Source organism: Aptenodytes forsteri, unplaced genomic scaffold, assembly GCF_000699145.1.
Source record: "Aptenodytes forsteri isolate BGI_AS27 unplaced genomic scaffold, ASM69914v1 Scaffold193, whole genome shotgun sequence".
In the NCBI taxonomy this organism is placed as follows: domain Eukaryota; kingdom Metazoa; phylum Chordata; class Aves; order Sphenisciformes; family Spheniscidae; genus Aptenodytes; species Aptenodytes forsteri.
Window position 1 is genome coordinate 4,975,365 of NW_008795405.1, and position 17,696 is coordinate 4,993,060.

Below are 17,696 nucleotides of genomic sequence, written 5' to 3' on the forward strand. Positions count from 1 at the left end.
GGGCTAGCACTGAAAGCTCTTGCTGGCCCTCACCTTCCCTAGGCAGCCCTTCCACAGCCCCACAAGCACTGGCGCTCTGAGCTTCCCAGCCACTGGTGATGATGAGATGCAATGTTTGCTACTTCTTCCCAGAGTAGTCCCTGGTACTGGTCTGCATGTGTGTTTCTAAGGCTGGGAAATATATGAGAGACAACAGACACTAAGCAATCCAAAACTTAACTATATGTGAAACAAAATACTGAATCCTAGTGTTCAGCAGTCATCCTAGTATCACACAGATCTGATGGACACATGTCCCAAAGTTTTTCACTTTGAACACCAACAACTCCCCTACCCCTTCAGAAATAAAATCCTTCCTCACAGGAAATAACCCCAAAATTGTAACACCCCTCAATCTCTCGTCTTGGTCCAGCACCAAATTAAACCATAAATATTTTAAGCTTATGGTATATACTACCTAACATATTTTGCTAAAGTATTTTATTTATGAACTGCAGAAAAATATACATTTGAGATGTCACACAGAGTTGAAATAAAGTTGCCTGGGACACAGGACACATTTAATGTAGTGGCTCCTCAGCATGCTATAAAATATATTCAGTTTACAGCAAATCTTTTTCCAACTACAAAGATTTTTGCCCCCCCCCCCGCCCCCCCCCATTTTAATAAAGAAGACCTGTGATCTGTTCTCAGCATAAAAGGAACTCAGGCCCTAAGTGTAAGCCCATGCCTTAAGCCATCGCATTTTTCAATTCTTTCTCTAAATTCCAATGCCAAGACCTCATGTCAACACTGTCTGTAAATAGAATTAAGGAAGATGCTCATCATCTGTTCTCCCCAAGTGTCTTCTAAATATATCCCCTCTATTTCATGTACTTTTTGTGGAAAAATATAAAATTAAGCTGTGCCTCAGCTAGTCCTCATCAGTTACATTATTAAATGTAATCTTGAAAGCAGAACACCACCCTTTGGTGATCTGCATACTCAGTCCTTGTTTTTTTGGTTTTATCAAGAATCATGTGGATAAAGGACGATATAGGCTACTTGGATTTCTGAAAGGTTTTTTAGATTCCTAAAATTTAAACCTAACTTCACACACAAAATGATGGGCTCTAAGCTAACCATTACTGCTCAGGAAGTAGACCATGGGGTAATGATACATATTTCCAAAAACTTGCTAACTCAGTGCTCAATATCAATCAGAAAAGCAAAATCAACACTGGATATAATCAGGAAAGGAAAAAAAAGTCAGAGAACATAATTATTCCCAAGTATGAATCCACAGTGTGCTGGCATCTTGACTGAGTGCAGCTGTGGACCTCTATTTCAGAACAGAAATAGGGAAAGGTCAGAGAAGAGCGACAAGAATGATCAAAGCCATGGAGTGCTCTTTCCATGTGAGAAATGATTAAGTACAATGACTCAAAAAACCAGGACTCTTCAGCCAGGAAGAGGACGATATGCTACTTGGATTTCTGAAAGGTTTTTTAGATTCCTAAAATTTAAACCTAACTTCACACACAAAATGATGGGCTCTAAGCTAACCATTACTGCTCAGGAAGTAGACCATGGGGTAATGATACATATTTCCAAAAACTTGCTAACTCAGTGCTCAATATCAATCAGAAAAGCAAAATCAACACTGGATATAATCAGGAAAGGAAAAAAAAGTCAGAGAACATAATTATTAGATTCCTAAAATTTAAACCTAACTTCACACACAAAATGATGGGCTCTAAGCTAACCATTACTGCTCAGGAAGTAGACCATGGGGTAATGATACATATTTCCAAAAACTTGCTAACTCAGTGCTCAATATCAATCAGAAAAGCAAAATCAACACTGGATATAATCAGGAAAGGAAAAAAAAGTCAGAGAACATAATTATTCCCAAGTATGAATCCACAGTGTGCTGGCATCTTGACTGAGTGCAGCTGTGGACCTCTATTTCAGAACAGAAATAGGGAAAGGTCAGAGAAGAGCGACAAGAATGATCAAAGCCATGGAGTGCTCTTTCCATGTGAGAAATGATTAAGTACAATGACTCAAAAAACCAGGACTCTTCAGCCAGGAAGACAGATGCCTGAGGGGAGAAATGACCAATTTGCATAAAATCAGAAGTCACATGAAGATAGAAAATTTTATATGGGTTTAAGCAGAAAACTGGGCAAGTTCATGAATGAGAAAGACCATAGAAGGGTTCCAAATTCATAGAAACTACATCTAAGTCTGGAAGTCTCTGAAATTTGAATGGCTGGAATCAGAATGAATGAGTGGGAAACAAAATATATGTCAGTCCTGTTCATACACTCTTCCCTAAGCATTTTATTTTGGCCATTGTTGCAATGTCTATAGCTCGGCTAGGCTGACCTTTGGTCTTAACCAGAACGGTTCCTTTTATATTCTAAAATTCTCACAGTTTTCTGAGCACTTTGTGAAGTGATTTGAATAGGGTAACTCGCACGCTAACATTTTCAGACACAGAAATGTGTGCCTGTTTCATAAAACCGGTAAAAGGAATGGTAGTGATGTGCAAATAAAAACAGAAAAAGAAAAAAGCGAAGTTTGTTAGGGGAAATTCAATAAAGAAGGCAGCAACAAAAGAATACATTGAAGAATGGGAGGGAAAGGTGATGGAAGAGCTTTTAGCTGGCCCACAGAATTGGTCTGGTAATTTAATGAAATGTACAGCAACCTCCTCAACGTGGATCAAATGCCATACTTGTACCATTAATGACTACCCTCTATTCTATTAAAAGAGATGGATTTAGCCGCACAGATAAAATGCGAAAAAGGGTGTTAGAAGCACCTGACATAGAGGGCAATTAAGTACTGTTAATTTTTTTCCCAGAAATTGGAAAGCTGTATGCCATAATGCATACAAATAATCCTAAAGAAAGCAATCACATCTGTCTGCTCATTGTGTAACAGGGAACAGAAGGTACTGATACAGTGCACCGATGGTACCGATAAGAGGAAGAAACACCAATTGTACTGACTGAAGCAGTATTAATGGTATTTTACTTAACAGCAGTCTCTTCCATAGAGCGAGCGCTATTAATCTTTCTGGTTTTAAAATAAAGATTATTTACTTTGAAAAGGGGCGTTCTGTGTTTTCACAGAGAATGATAAAACAAATTACTCATTTTCCATGACTTCATACAAACACTTTGATGTTTAAACTGCATGTGAACAGTTAATCCTCCTATAGTGATGTATTCTTGGTGATAGACAGTTTCACACTGTCTCAAGGGACAGATCTAAATCAAAATCAGATACACATTTTATTTTTAGTCTCAAAGCTGCAATGCTAAATGCAAATAAATCAAAGCAGGTTTGTATATAGTCCTCCTAAAGTTTGCCTTTATAGTCAATATATTGAAAACACATAAACCAGAAACCAAGCTTCATTGACTTTCAAGTACAGTGCTCCTTTCTTTTCTGAGGTAGGTAAAAACAAATGGCTATCTCTAACACATAGATATTTTTGAAAATTAGAGCTGACTTAAGTACCAGTTAGCTAATCCCCAAAGAATACCCATAAAAAGATTAAATGTGACTGTAATTTTAACTGACTGCAACGCATGTCAGCAGGCAGTTACTCACAATTCAGATGAAAGATGTAATGTTAAAGGTGACCTACGATGACTTATTTTTAAATGGCCTTAGCATGTTGAATACTTAAGTAGCAAGAATACGATGCACCCAGCATGTATAAAGGTATCCTTTGCTTTCCCTGTTAACATCTGTAAAACTATACATTGTCAGCTTCTATCTCCAGCACTAGACTGATACATCATACGCTCTTCTTTTACACAGGGTGTGGTTCTACTTAAGAGGCCTGAGGTTCTCTGTTGACTTTCATATGCCAGGCAAATTCCGTGACAGCTGGGACATTCTGTGACTTAGTGCATCATATGTATAGAGGGAACTTTAAGAGAAAACAAAAAATGTATTTTGTATCTTTATTTTCCACGTACTCCAATTATACCATTGTTTTGATGATTTCAGCACATCAAGAAATCAATTTACCTTTACAAAGATAGGCAACACATACAAACTTATCAAGTTACACAACATGCAAGTTCAATTGGCTTTTTTTCCCTATACTACATTGTTTCATCAAAGTTTTAACTAGTAAGGTTTTTTTTTTAAGCAAAAACTACACTTACACTAATGAAAAATAAAAGACTTTTGTTAACAAAGCATTGCAAATGTCAAACTAACTGAACTTTTAATTTAGACGCCAGATGTTTTTGCATGGGGTGGACCACATTTTAATTAAGAGAGCTTCATGGATGCTTCCTTTCCTGTTTGCAATGACATGGACCATCTCTTCTCTCATTCATAAGCATGTAACATCCCTGTGGTAACTACGTGAATTGTTTACATGGAAAAATATTAGGAAAGTATTTCATGAATTTTTAGTTGTTTGATGCATACTAGCAGCTGGAAATGTGGAAGACACAGTGCGGTCTTTTGGCAAGCCAGCTCTCTGTGAGTCATCAGCTAGTGCTCCGAATACTACTGGGGGTCCACAGGACTAGTTTTTGAGAATCTATTCCATATCATTTACTAAGATTTTGATCAAAGACATCCAGACATAATTACTGGAAATTAAAAGAAATATAACACAAGAGGCAGAGTCTGTAAAGTAAAGCAATGTTAGTGGGCACACATTCTTAAAAAGTATAAAGACTTCCTTGTCATTCATTCATGAATGCGATCTTCAATTTTCTGGAGCTTTGCAGGCTAAAAACCTTACATGTAATTTACGTTAACGTTTTGTATGCTAACAGTATTTCACTAAGCCTTCCAGAAAGCATTAAAAAATTCAATTAACACAAAAAAAGAAATAAAAAGAAGAAATTTCATTCAGTTTTACAGCTGAGAAAAATTGAAATACAAAGAGAAGTGATTTAATCAAGGATTCACAGCAAATCAGTGTCAGAGTAGGAAAAAAATTAGGAATTTGTCTTATAGATTTCCCCATTTTAATCAAAAGATGCACAACAATGAGAGGAAAAAAAAACCTATGGTAGCATCAATAGGTGTAACTGATGTCTGTGTTCTTAAGGTTATAATCTGATCAAATATAAAACATTTAAATCTAAAATGAAGGACCTAGCAGCACATTAGAAACAGCTTAGTCAATAGTCCGCTCTGAAACAAAATTTTAGCTTTTGTGAGATATAAAACAAACGAAAAGCATACTATACCACATATATCTATGTTTTACTTATGAAGTTATAAGCATCCTATATTCTGTGGAAGAACTCATGGATACACATTCTACAGATGAAAGGCCAACATTTCTAAAGAGAATCCTGTGGATGGAACACATAGGATCTCTCTTTAAAATTATATTTACATACATATACATACTACGTTCAAAAAAATGAAAGTGAAGACCACTGTATATTACTACTCCTAGTTAAACTAAGAGAAATAACTTAAGAATTCTGAAGAATTACAGTCTTTTGTAATAAAGATTTATCCTCAGATTTTTACTTTCTCTAATGGAAACTGAGAGGATTTTGGTTTATTAAAATCTGGCAAAAATGTTCAATATTTGCAACATGTGGAACACGTTTTCACAATATTGAAAGGAGCTTTCTACTTAGAGAATGTAAGGGTTGCATTAGGAGGAGTGTTGCCAACAGGTCAAGGGAGGTGATCCTTCTCCTCTAGTCAGCCCTGGTGAGACACATCTGGAGTGCTGAGTCCAGTTCTGGGTTCCCCAGTTTGAGAGAGACATACTGGAGACAGTCCAGCAAAGGGCAACTAACATTCTTTAAGGGACTGGAGCATCTGTTCCATCCCTGGAAACATTCAAGGTCAGGTTGGACGGGGCACTGAGCAACCTGATGCAGTTGAAGATGTCCCTGCCCACAGCAGGGGGGTTGGACTAGATGACCTTTAGAGGTCCCTTCCAACCCAAACTATTCTATGATTCTATGATCTCTCCCATGATTCTATGATCTCTCCTATGATTCTATGATCTCTCCTATGAGGAAAGGCTGAGAGAGCTGGGACTGTTTAGCCTGGAGAAGAGAAGGCTCAGGGAGATCTCATCAATATGTACAAATATCTGAAGGGAGGGTGTAAAGGAGAGGGAGCCAGGCCCTTTCCAGCGGTGCCCAGTGCCAGGACAAGAGGCAACGCACAAACTGAAACACAGAAGGTTCCGTCTGAACATAGGAAACACTTTTTCACTGTGAGGGTGACTAGGCACTGGCACAGGTTGCCCAGGTAGGTTGTGGAATCTCAAAAATCTATTTATTTCAGCATTTTTGGTTCCCATTCTAAATCCCAGAATTAGCCAGAAAGTAAGAAATAAGTATGAATGGGAGACAAAGGCAATTGTTAAAAAAATCATACTCTTAACAGCAAAATAAATGCTTTTACCTGAAAAAAAATATCAAAGTGTTGGCGAAAGAAAACTAGAGGTGGCTGTATTAGGAAAAAACTAAAAGAACAAGTAAAGCACCAAATAGTAGGGGGCAGAGGATGGGTAAGTAGCAGGGTAGTCAACAAGAGCAATAGATATGTAGGGGGAAAAGGCAACATAAAGGAAGAAGGGAAGGTGAGCATCAGGAGAAAAGAAACAGCTGGCTGCAAGCACTGTCAGGCGGCAGAAGTTACTTGGTGGGAGTGAGCAGTGGAAGGACTCGGGGAACCTTGGGAAAGTTCTCCACTTCCAGCAAAGGGAAGTGACACACTGGCTCGCCGATGAAAGGAAAGGAAAGGGCGAGGCAGGCAGGACAGAGGATCTCAGACTGTTGCTCCTCTCCTGGTCGTTTTTATAAGATCAAAGAATGACTGTGTTCTGGGACGACCAGAAGGCCTTTGATGTAATGGTAGTTTTGGCAAGACACTACAGAAGCAAACCAAGGGGAGAAGAAAGTATTAACCCTTAGATTCAAGATTTCCTAAACATTCATACATACAAAGTACAACAATCATGAAACAATCTCCAGAGCTAACAGTAAGATTTACTTATTGATGGAAGGCACATTGAGAGACACACAGAGAGCAAGAGAACGCGCACCCTAAAATGGATGGTGTCAGGCAGTCACAATCTCTCTGTGAAATGCATTGGGCGTTGTGACCCTTCCAATTCTTTTAAAGTGGGTGATAAATCAGAAAACTGATGCAAATTTGAGCCTGCTACTACAGCAGAAGAATCTAATAGCTTTTACATTGCTGAGTGTGTGCAGATAGAAATTTGTTTTACTGGTATTCAAAACCTTACTTTCATGAACATAAAATATGAGTTACAACAAAATACATGTGTTCTTACTGAAAAGGAAATTCATATTAATTACAATTTTGCAGAATGCTTACAGCATTACTGGAGTTAACCTAGATTTATGACATCATAACAAAAAGTGGAACCATGTCCAGAAAAGTCTGATCCAAGTATTCTAAGCAAATGGTAACCTCACTTCCGGGTTCTCTACTGAAAGCAGCAAGCTGTCTTATTGATCAAAGGATATAGAATGCTTATGTTCACTGGAATAGCTTCAGGACATGGTTGATTTCAAATTAAATTTCCCAGTCTTTTATGTCAGACTAGTACTACTAAGGCAGAGGAATCTGACTTGCAGCTTACACTCACAAAGCACATGATGTAGTTTACAGAAACCCACTAAAGTCACAAGCACAGCATAGTAGCAGCATGCACCTACAAAATGCACCCTGACCTCTTTTATGAGAATTAGATACACTTCTCATTGTAGCTACATCTGAGAATACAATACAGACTTTTTCCCAAGAAAATCATACACCTTTGTCTATAAATAATATAGAGCCAAATCCTGTATGTAAGAACTACGCTACACTCAAGAATAAACTATATCACCTTATTTAAAGATAAATTGTATTCATTCTGGCAAAACATCAGACTATGTAATTGATTACTAAAGTAATCAGGAAAATTACTTGTTAATAGCTATGTAATAATTAAATTCACTTTATTAAACAGTTTTAAACAAAAAAAGAGCCAAACAAAACACAATCTCTAGGTACTCAAAACCTCAGTTTTGCCTGTACTTGTTACTCCCCTGGCACTTCTCACGAGTTGAAGGATTGATTATTCCAGAATACACCTTGGTTCTTCATGTCCTTTTATATCCACTAGTGAGTCTGTCTAAGTACCCCTGTTCTTCCTTCTTACCTTCTAGCTTCTCCTCCTGTCCTGTGCACCCTGCTGGAGCAAGAAGCGGTGTACCTATCTACTGAATCATATTGTAGAACTGATCTGATTGAAGAAAAAGAGCCAAAAAATTCAAAAGCTTTTTGTGATGGGGACTATTTGTTCTCAGGTTCCTTAAGGGAGTGACCAGATCAGGTGTCATGTCCCAAAGGAGGATGGTAATACAGCACTTTCCTTGGGAACCAAGTGAGCTGACTAAGGGAAAAGAAGATCCAAGAAACTGTCAGGTATAGCAGACAGGATGAGTCATGGGTAGGAGATGGAGCTTCCAGCTCAAACAGACTGCTGAGGGGAGAAGTAGCTGACAGGGCTCAGAGATGATGCAAGGGACCCCCCCTAGTTTGCTGCAACTCACAAAATCACTGAGTTAGATTAAGTTAGGCCTGGAAGGTTTATTCACCCAGAGCTCTGAAAAGAATCTGCCAGGTTCCTGTCACATTTCTTTCCCAATTTTTTTTTTTTGCCTAAGTTGCTGAGTTCATCACATGGCTACTACAACAATTTTACTGGCAAGTGCAGGAGGCAGAAATGAGTAGACTGTAGAGAAAGGGAGGAGAGTGGGCTGCCAAATATACCTCTCAAAATATGTACATGTACAGTTTCCAGGTCATTGCGTAAAACAGTTTTTCTAGGTTAAAATCTTAATCTAAAGATTTTAAAAATGCATTTACTGTTAGATGTACGAGTCTTTTCTGTTGCTTAAAAAGGTATATGCAGGGTAGAAACAATTTAAAAAGTGGCTGCAAGAGGCTTCACACTTGTCGTAAATCTCAGACAGCTCTGTACTAAACTTCATCTATTCCTGTGCAGAGCAATTTCTTCCCAGTATTAGGCAGAATAAGAATGCTGTGGAAGAAAATGCAGATGAGGTTCCTAACCCAGCCATTCCATGGTCTCACAGTTTAAAAACAGCTCTGGAGAGCTGATGCTTTCCTATGCATTTTTTATAGCTTGTGTATGTGTGTGTTCTGGCTTTTCCCTCTTTGCCCCTTTTTGTATCTTGCATTTCGTGAATCTCATGAACTGCCACCTTTCTGTCAAAATTCTCCTAAGAAAATGCTTTGTCTACACAACTTAAAACATTTTTTTTCTCTAAGGATTCTATTTGAATTTGAATTAAATACCTTATGTCTCTATTCTATTTCCATTCTCTATAACCTGAATCAAATCACAAAATATGTGACTGGTTGTACTTTTTTGATGTCACGCTCTGAGCACTCAAATAACAGATGCTAAGAAAATTACACAAATATATGAGTGACATAACTATTATGTACTCATTGTTATAAATGCTGCATAGATGTACAGCTATGTAGACATACACACCATAAACGTAAGGATTCTTAAGGATCCCTTAAACGGCAAGCCTTATTAATTCTTTTGCTCAAGGGCTTTTCCATCATAGCTCATCCTGACACATTCAGACCACGTAAGTATTACTCTGTGTGTATTCTTTTTAAGATCAGTGAAGGGGGGGAGGAAAGAGAGAGAACGCTATTATCCTCAGAACTGAAACAGAGATATAAAGGTCAAAACCACTTATTATTTTAAAGTATTCACTATCAGCTACCTAATATCTGACTTTGAGTATACTTAGCAATATATACAGCCAGAGCTCCCACTGAATTTAGCTATTACTAAAACTTTGCATTTCTGAAAATCAGGGCTCAAAAGTCACAAAGTCAGATACCCAGAAAATGAGGAACACAAAGTAATTAGCAGTCTGTGAAAAAATCAGTTTAAGTGATTTGCCTGACGTCATAGAGGAACTTTATGGCAAAAGTAAAATGAGTGCCTTGGGAGCATTTGACAGCCTTCGTGATGACCATACTTTTCTTGCCTGAAATCTCAGGGCTTAACATTACACATCTTCCAATGTCAGCAATAACAAAAGCAGTGACTGATTTCAAGCTCTAGGATTTAGCATCACAAATTTGCATTCAGGTGTTACCTCCCAACTGGCATTAAGAAAGAAAATTATATTTTACTGACGATAATAATCCTCTTCCTCTTCTATCTGAACAATAATTTACAAATCTTCCTTCTTAAAGTAGAAGAGATTACAAGTAGAAAGGCTCCAGAAAAAATGGAAACAAACATTGTCACAAAATATGGATTGAATTTGCATGACGTTGTGCTATTTGCAAGCAACTACTCTCTGCCCGTGTCAAAACAGCTCTAGGAGCAGAAAGAACAAGGCATTTTCAGGCAGTTTAACTCACAGTTCGTGAGAAATGGATGGCAGTGGATACATGCCTGACTAGTTGTCATGTAAGAAAACCCATGAATAAGAGATGCTCCTTGTCCTGGTTTCGGCAGGGATAGAGTTAATTTCCTTCCTAGTGTGGTGCTCAGTTGCCCACTGAGGTTAAACCATGACACTCCTGAACAGAACTAATGTCCTGGCAACCCTTTACACTCACACAGCACTGTGAAGTGCTGTGAGTGTGAAGTGCCAGGACACTGAATTTGAGCATTAGCTCCCTGCTCCCACAAGGCAGGAGTTCTAACACTGCACTTCGATTTACAAAAGGCCTTTTATGTGTGAATGCAAGCTTTTTTTAACATATTGAATATATTTTAAATAGATTTTTGAAATCGGAAGCTGTTTTCAGAGATGCACAGAAGGATATCAGGAACGATAAAATAATAATTTGCATAAGCAAATTTTAAAAGTTTATATTTGCAGCCTTGATATTGTCTCAGTACTGGTTTCTTTACATGAAATTTTCTGGATTTCCAATGAAAAGAAATTACGGGCCTGATACATGCTATTGTGTGATATCTTATTGGACATTCCTACAAAAGAGGAAAGAAGCATAGTTCAGAAATGCTAGGGCAAGCCAAGACCCATCCCAACTATTCCACCTGATAGACTTACTAGCTTGGGACATCTGGATAATCCAGCTGCATTCATGGCATGTACATGCATGAAGGCTTTTGTCCTTCCAACTTAATATCTTATTAAATTATATCAATTAATCATTAAAATGGTATCCCTTCATGCTTTTAATTGATGTGGGCAGATGAACTGATTCTGTCTGCACCTCCCAGCGTAAACATGTAAAAAGCACACATTAACAGTCACCTGAAATGATTAGATCTATCACATGGACCTCGACCATTAGAAGTGTTAGCAGTAGAAAAATAGCATCCTTTATATGGCTCAAATCGACAACATTTCTCTTCCCTAGGATGGGATGAGGACTGAACTGTACAGAAAAACTACAACATTACACTGTATTTCATATAACCGGTGTTCAAATACTGTAGTAAAAACTTACACAGAAAGGTGCAGTGTAAAATTATCACATCTTCTCTTAAAAGTAAAATGACAGTTAAAAACCCAGAACTGCAACCTTTTTTTTTTTTAAATGCATAAAAATAATATTTTTCATCATTTAGAAAAATTATCAGCAATGTCATTGTGATTGGTTTGGAAATGAATTTAAGAAACTTACCACTTCTAAGGCCATAATGCGTTCCTAAAAATAAAGTACAAGATGCCATTAGAAAGTAAAGAATATAAATGCAACATAAGTTGAACAATGATGGAAAGGATTCATTTTGGGTTTTTGCTGGTCATATGTATGGCATTTTGTAAAAATCTCACTGAATAGGAACTGCTGTACTTAATTGGACCTCTGACCCATTTATCACACTATCTCATTTCAAAATTTGTTCCAAAGAAAAGAAATTCCCCAGAAACAAGGTAAGAAAGAATTTGAAAAAATTTACTCCATGATATATTTTTTCAAATAATAGATTTCAAATCAAATAGATTTTCAATATTATTGATTTTACTCTTGTGTATCGCAAAGTTTGATTTCTTTTTTGATCATCTGTGACTGTAAATCTAGCATGTTTTGGAGTTCATGTCACATTAGCATCTGGTTTAGTTTTCTTTTAGGCATTTCCTTAGAAAACTAAAAAGTAAATTCCATATCATTATTCTGTTATCCAGAAAGAGCTCTGAAGAATGTTTTATTAATAACAAGATGACGTTAGTCAAAGTCTAATGTCAGAAAAAAATAAAATGCAAATAAAATAAGCTTGTGTCAGTTTTAATCCAGCACAAAATGTAGACAACCCAGAATTGATGAATTTACTGTATGTATTTTGGATGGGGCTTTAAGCAATCCGGTCTAGTGGAAGATGTCCCTGCCCATGGCAGGGCGGTTGGAACTAGATGATCTTTAAGGTCCCTTCCAACCCAAACCATTCTAGGATTCATTTAAAAGTATCTTTAAGAAAAATATTAAGCTAGTAAAATCAAGATCATGTATTCTGGCACTATGTCCTGACTAGATATGATATTTTAATCATGTGTGAGAAAACACACATTCAAGTGTTTAGGTGAGCCCACATTTAGAGTACCTGACCATTAAGACATTACAGGAACTCTTACCTTGCTCAAATATTAGCTTTTTGAAAGTATGGGAGAGGATTGGTTTTTTTCTTTTCTGGGTGGATTAGGCTAAGAATCCTTATACTTTTCCCTGTTCTATCCCTCCCTAACAGGTAAAAATCATTGTAATAATCTGAATTTATTCCTACAGCATCCAAAGACATGCAAGTCCGAACTGACTTCACTGTTTTGGAAGCAACAGGTACAATAAAAATTTCTTAGACTAATGGAAGAATTTGGGAGCCAGAAACAGTTCTTGCCATTTGCAAGAATGCAAAAGTATTTTTCTTTTTTTAAGACTAGGTGGAAATGAGTTACAAAGACTCTTCTAGAGTTATTACTGCCTTAAAAAACTTCAAAATAATGGTTACGTTTACTAACTGAACAGGTGTATGTATTTGTGTAAAACCAGTATTTACATATTTGTGTAAAATCAATGTCCCTTGGATTACTAAAGGGCTAACTTTTATTCATCTAATCTTCTGAAGAAAAGACACAGTTCACCCTAGTGAAACGTTTAAAGCTCATTCACTGAATGATGTTTGGGGTGCAAATGATGTTAGTTTTCGTCAATACAATAGTTGCACCTTTGATTACAATTCCAAACCATCGGCAGAAAGTGAGACAATATACTGTAGGAAAAATAACTGCATCAAGTGAGGCTGAAAAAAAATAAATAAAATAGTGTCTGGAAAAGACTAACTGGTTTTGAAGATGTACAAAAAAACCAAAAAAGACTGTTCAGGAAAGTATGTATAAGGAAATATCTAAAGGGAAGACAGGAATGCACACAAACAAGTTTGATGGAAATCTAGTAGGCTATCAAAATGCAACTGTTTAAAAAAATGCTAACATTTTGCCAGTAGTGGATGCCACTAAACTGGCTCATGTTGGAACTGCATACACAGTGGTTTGAAAGTCCCTGTGCATAAACCGATGATAAATAATAAAACAAACATATGGAGAGAAAAAAAAAATGCATTCCTCGTCACTGTCAGTTACAGGACACTTTCAAAGTAGCAGGTTAAAAAAAAAAATTTTAAACTTTTAAATTTTTTTTTTTTTTTTAAAACAAAATGGAGGATGATCTTATTCCTAAGAGCCGGGAACCAAAAAACTCAGATACATGTCTCAGATTCCCTATAGATTTATTTCACTTATGTTTTAGTTTCCTATCAGTAAAACCACGATAATATGAGGTTCTAGAATACTTAACTTTGACTTGTCTATTAAGAAATGTTTGCTCAGTGCCCATCATAATGCATGGTAGTTGGGGATTCCAACTACAATGTTGCATAAGCAAAAGTTCACTGACTTTCACTAAAATTTTTTCTCAGAAAAGGTAGTGTATTTAATACTAAAGTCTTTACTCTTTCTTGGAAGCAGGTCTGAGATACAGACTGAGTACTTCAGTACATCAGAATAAAGTTATGACACAAAAATTATGTGAAAAAAAATATTTATTTTGAGATGCTTGTTCCTCCACAAAATTGTAGCGGCTGTTACAAACACTCATATTTATTTAAAGATTCTGCAACAAAACCTAAACTCACTACTATAAAAAAGATGGTATTTTCAGATCTCATAAATTTGTGGTGATAGTGAACAGCAATTCAGATATAAATACCTTAAGTTAAAAGGACTACTTTGAAAAAAAAAAGTCTTAGAGTGAGTGTATTAGTAGGATGATTCTAATGGTAGAATAAATAGTGTTTTCAAAATGACTCGTATTAAATAAGGTGCATGATCTAGCTGCCAAATTCTACAAACTGAATAAACTCTTACAATCTCAGCAGATAATTTTCTGTAAGACTAGCATGTAATGTATTAGGAAATTTACCATGGATAATTTATACATTATCAATATATTTATATTTTCAAATTAAGATTCTGTATTTTACAATTTTTTTTCATTTATATTAGCACGTCACTAATTCCAAAGCAAATGAAAATGGCTTGCAAATGTTTTCCCAGAGAATACCCATACAGCTGAATATTGCAATTATCATACCTAGCATATTATTTTCATGAATGCAATCTTTTGTACCATGGAACAGCTTTCACAAAAAGGAAGGTGAAAACCTTATCATCAGAGCCTTTTTTCTTCCAATGAAGTAAGAAAAAAAAGTGAGGTTATATTCTTGGAGTGGCTATCAGAAAGAAAGTAGAAAGTGATCTAGACTCCTCACAAGCTAAAAATTATATTATGATGAGTATGAGTGCACATGTAATAACAGAGAGCAAGCATATGTGTAATGAGAACATAGATATTATCTAGAACATATATAAACTCTCATATAGAACTTTATAAACTCATAAATATAAATTTATGTATAACATAGAAACTCTAGTCAAAAGAATGCAACAAATTCAAAATGAAAAACCAAGAATACAGTGATGTCATCCAAAGCGTCAGCCTTCTAGCTCCCAAAACACTCTGTATCAAAGAACCTCATGTATTACATATAGTTTCCATCTTGACACATAATATGAGACAACAGTCACGTTCACATAGATAGATGTAGCTATAAAGATTCCCACTGTCTGCTTAATGAGGTATTATTTTCTCTTTGTCATGCTAGTTGCAGTCCAACATATTCCCTGACTAGAGGAACACATTAAAACTACTAGCCCAATATTTCCAGGAACAATCCTCATAAAACTGCTTTTTTCTTTCTGCCCTTTGTGGTTTTCAGCTGACGGCATCGTAGAAGCACTAATTGTACTTCATTCAAATTATTTTTAATAAAAGGTGCTCTTTGTGTCCCCTCAAAAAATGACCAAACTAAAAGCATAATAAAACATACATCCTTAGCTCTGGGGAATATTCTTGTTACTTGATGCAGAGACACGGCAAAGAACCTCATGGTATCCCCAGTCATCATTTGCCCACAGCAATACACTGCTTTCTGACAGAAGATTTCCTCATGTCTCTAGCTTTTCTAAGACTACGGTCTTAGTTCACAGCTCAAGTAACAAGAAATAACAAGAAATAACTCCTTCAGCCATGATAACCTGACTGCTTTCAATCGTCTGTCCATAGTCTAAAACATACAATCCTTCTGTCCGCCTCCTTCCTGAACATGCTTTACACATACGGTCTGTTTAGACTGCAAACAAAACGCATCAAGTATATACTGCATATAATTCTCTGTATAGATAAGATACTTATGAAAACAGTACCCCAGGAATTGTAGACAAAAAAATAACAACAATCAACATGACCTATTGTCTACTGAACCAAGGACTAACTGAGTAGAACCTAATACCAGGGGAATCTCATCCAAGGACTGTAGGCCCTGGAGGCAAAAAGTACTAATCTATTTGCTAATGGTCCTTAATTTGACAAACAATTACCTTCTAGCAATCTACTTCAATGAAAGCATTCATACATTAACCAATTGTGCACATGCTTTGCTGAACTGGGGCTCAGAGGAAACAAGTATTCCATGTCACCCAGTTAACAAAAGGGTAAGAGTGCCAGTTTCAGCTCTAGGAAATGCCATATTTAAAGAAACTCTCACTTTCCTCTTACTTCCTATGCTTTATATATTGATATGCAACAGCTTGGGGAGATTCAGTCATGATGACACAAGTTGGTTTTTACAACTTTGCTAGCACGTAGTTGTACATATTCAGCCAGTGCAAGTTTAGACTACAACATTACAAGAACAGAGGATCCCAGACTGGGAACATTTTGAAACATATTGACTAAGCTGGACATAACACTATCTAGAAAAATAGTATATGGTTTTTGCCGAGTACTTTGACTGTGAAAGCATGGGCACCTGAAGGAGTAAAGAACTGCTATCAAGCATTTGAATACAAAAATAGCAGTCAGAGCAGTACAAGTCACACACTTAACCAGAACCGCCAGTTAGGGAAGGGCATAAAGCAATTTGATCAGGAACTTGACAGACCATCAGAAATACAGGCAAGCACATGTATGCACACAAGACACGATGAAACTTTCTGCAGTATAAAATTACTCCTCATTCAATCAGAAGTAACATCATTAGAACAATTTGTCAACTATAGAGCTTCACATGAAAGCAGATGCAGAATTGCTTCACATGAAAGGAGATCTTTTTACATTGATGTAACTAGATATGCACCTGTGTAAACTGCTTGCGCAGACAAGCTCTCAGCCTTGTTGAACTTGAGCTGCCAGAAAGCTAGGCCAAGATCTTTGTTTGAACAGGAAACAGCTGGATTGGTGCGTTGTGTAACTTTTGGGTCTTGCAATTTGTCTCTTCTTACTGGATCAAACTGTTTCTACACTAACTCTTTGATATCTCTAGCCCTCAAAATGCCTTCTGTTTATTATATGAGAAGAGAAGGCGTATCTTTAAACAAACTCCTGTAGTCAAGACTCAGGTCAATACATAATTTCATTTTCCTTAACAGCCTTATCTTCATTAATTCCCTCATAAATGTCCTGCATCCAGTACACTTATAGAATGCTGCTTCATTGATACACTCTTCATATTGTATCTAAAGTTTTTTATATTCATGTTGGATATTGTTTGCTGTAATTTGTTGTTAAAAATTTATTTTTTTCCTTCTGTATTCTGAAGAATACGTATGCTACCCTCCCTAATAACCTCCCGAGCCTCACAATTTAGACATTCCAGCTTGGTTTTGCTTTCCTAGCCATTTTCATTTCAAAGGAGCATGTTTTCTTTGACTGTAATGCTTAAATACTATTCCAAAGCTGAACATTGGGTAAATCTTACTTTCTAAGAGCAAATTTAAAGTGCTTAGCACAAGCAGCTTTACTGCTCGATGCCATACAATGAGGATTTACTATATTGTATCAAGTCCTAGCATATATCAACTGGTCCCTTCTTTCTCAAGAAGGTGATTATGGACATCTAATGTTTCAGAGATTTAAAATAATTACTTAAAATCTTTTACTTTCAGTTTTATTTGGAGATACAGAAGAAAGCAACACAGCCCAGAAAATCTAACCCAACCAATGAAGTAGAATATAAAGCATTTTTGCAGTTCTGAATGCAGATTTGCACTGCCCCTATTCACATACAGTTTCAGTGAAGTCAGCAGTATAAC

The 17,696-nt window shown here is 36.5% G+C and overlaps 1 protein-coding gene across 1 annotated transcript in view; it reads right to left on the minus strand.

Moving 5' to 3' along the window:
- CEP128 (centrosomal protein 128) overlaps nucleotides 1-17,696 on the minus strand; it is a 141,651-nt gene that overhangs the window by 27,631 nt on the left and 96,324 nt on the right. The window contains exon 19 of the mRNA XM_009280750.1: nucleotides 11,680-11,703. Coding sequence (XP_009279025.1) covers nucleotides 11,680-11,703 — 24 coding nt within the window. The remainder of the gene's footprint in view (nucleotides 1-11,679; nucleotides 11,704-17,696) is intronic.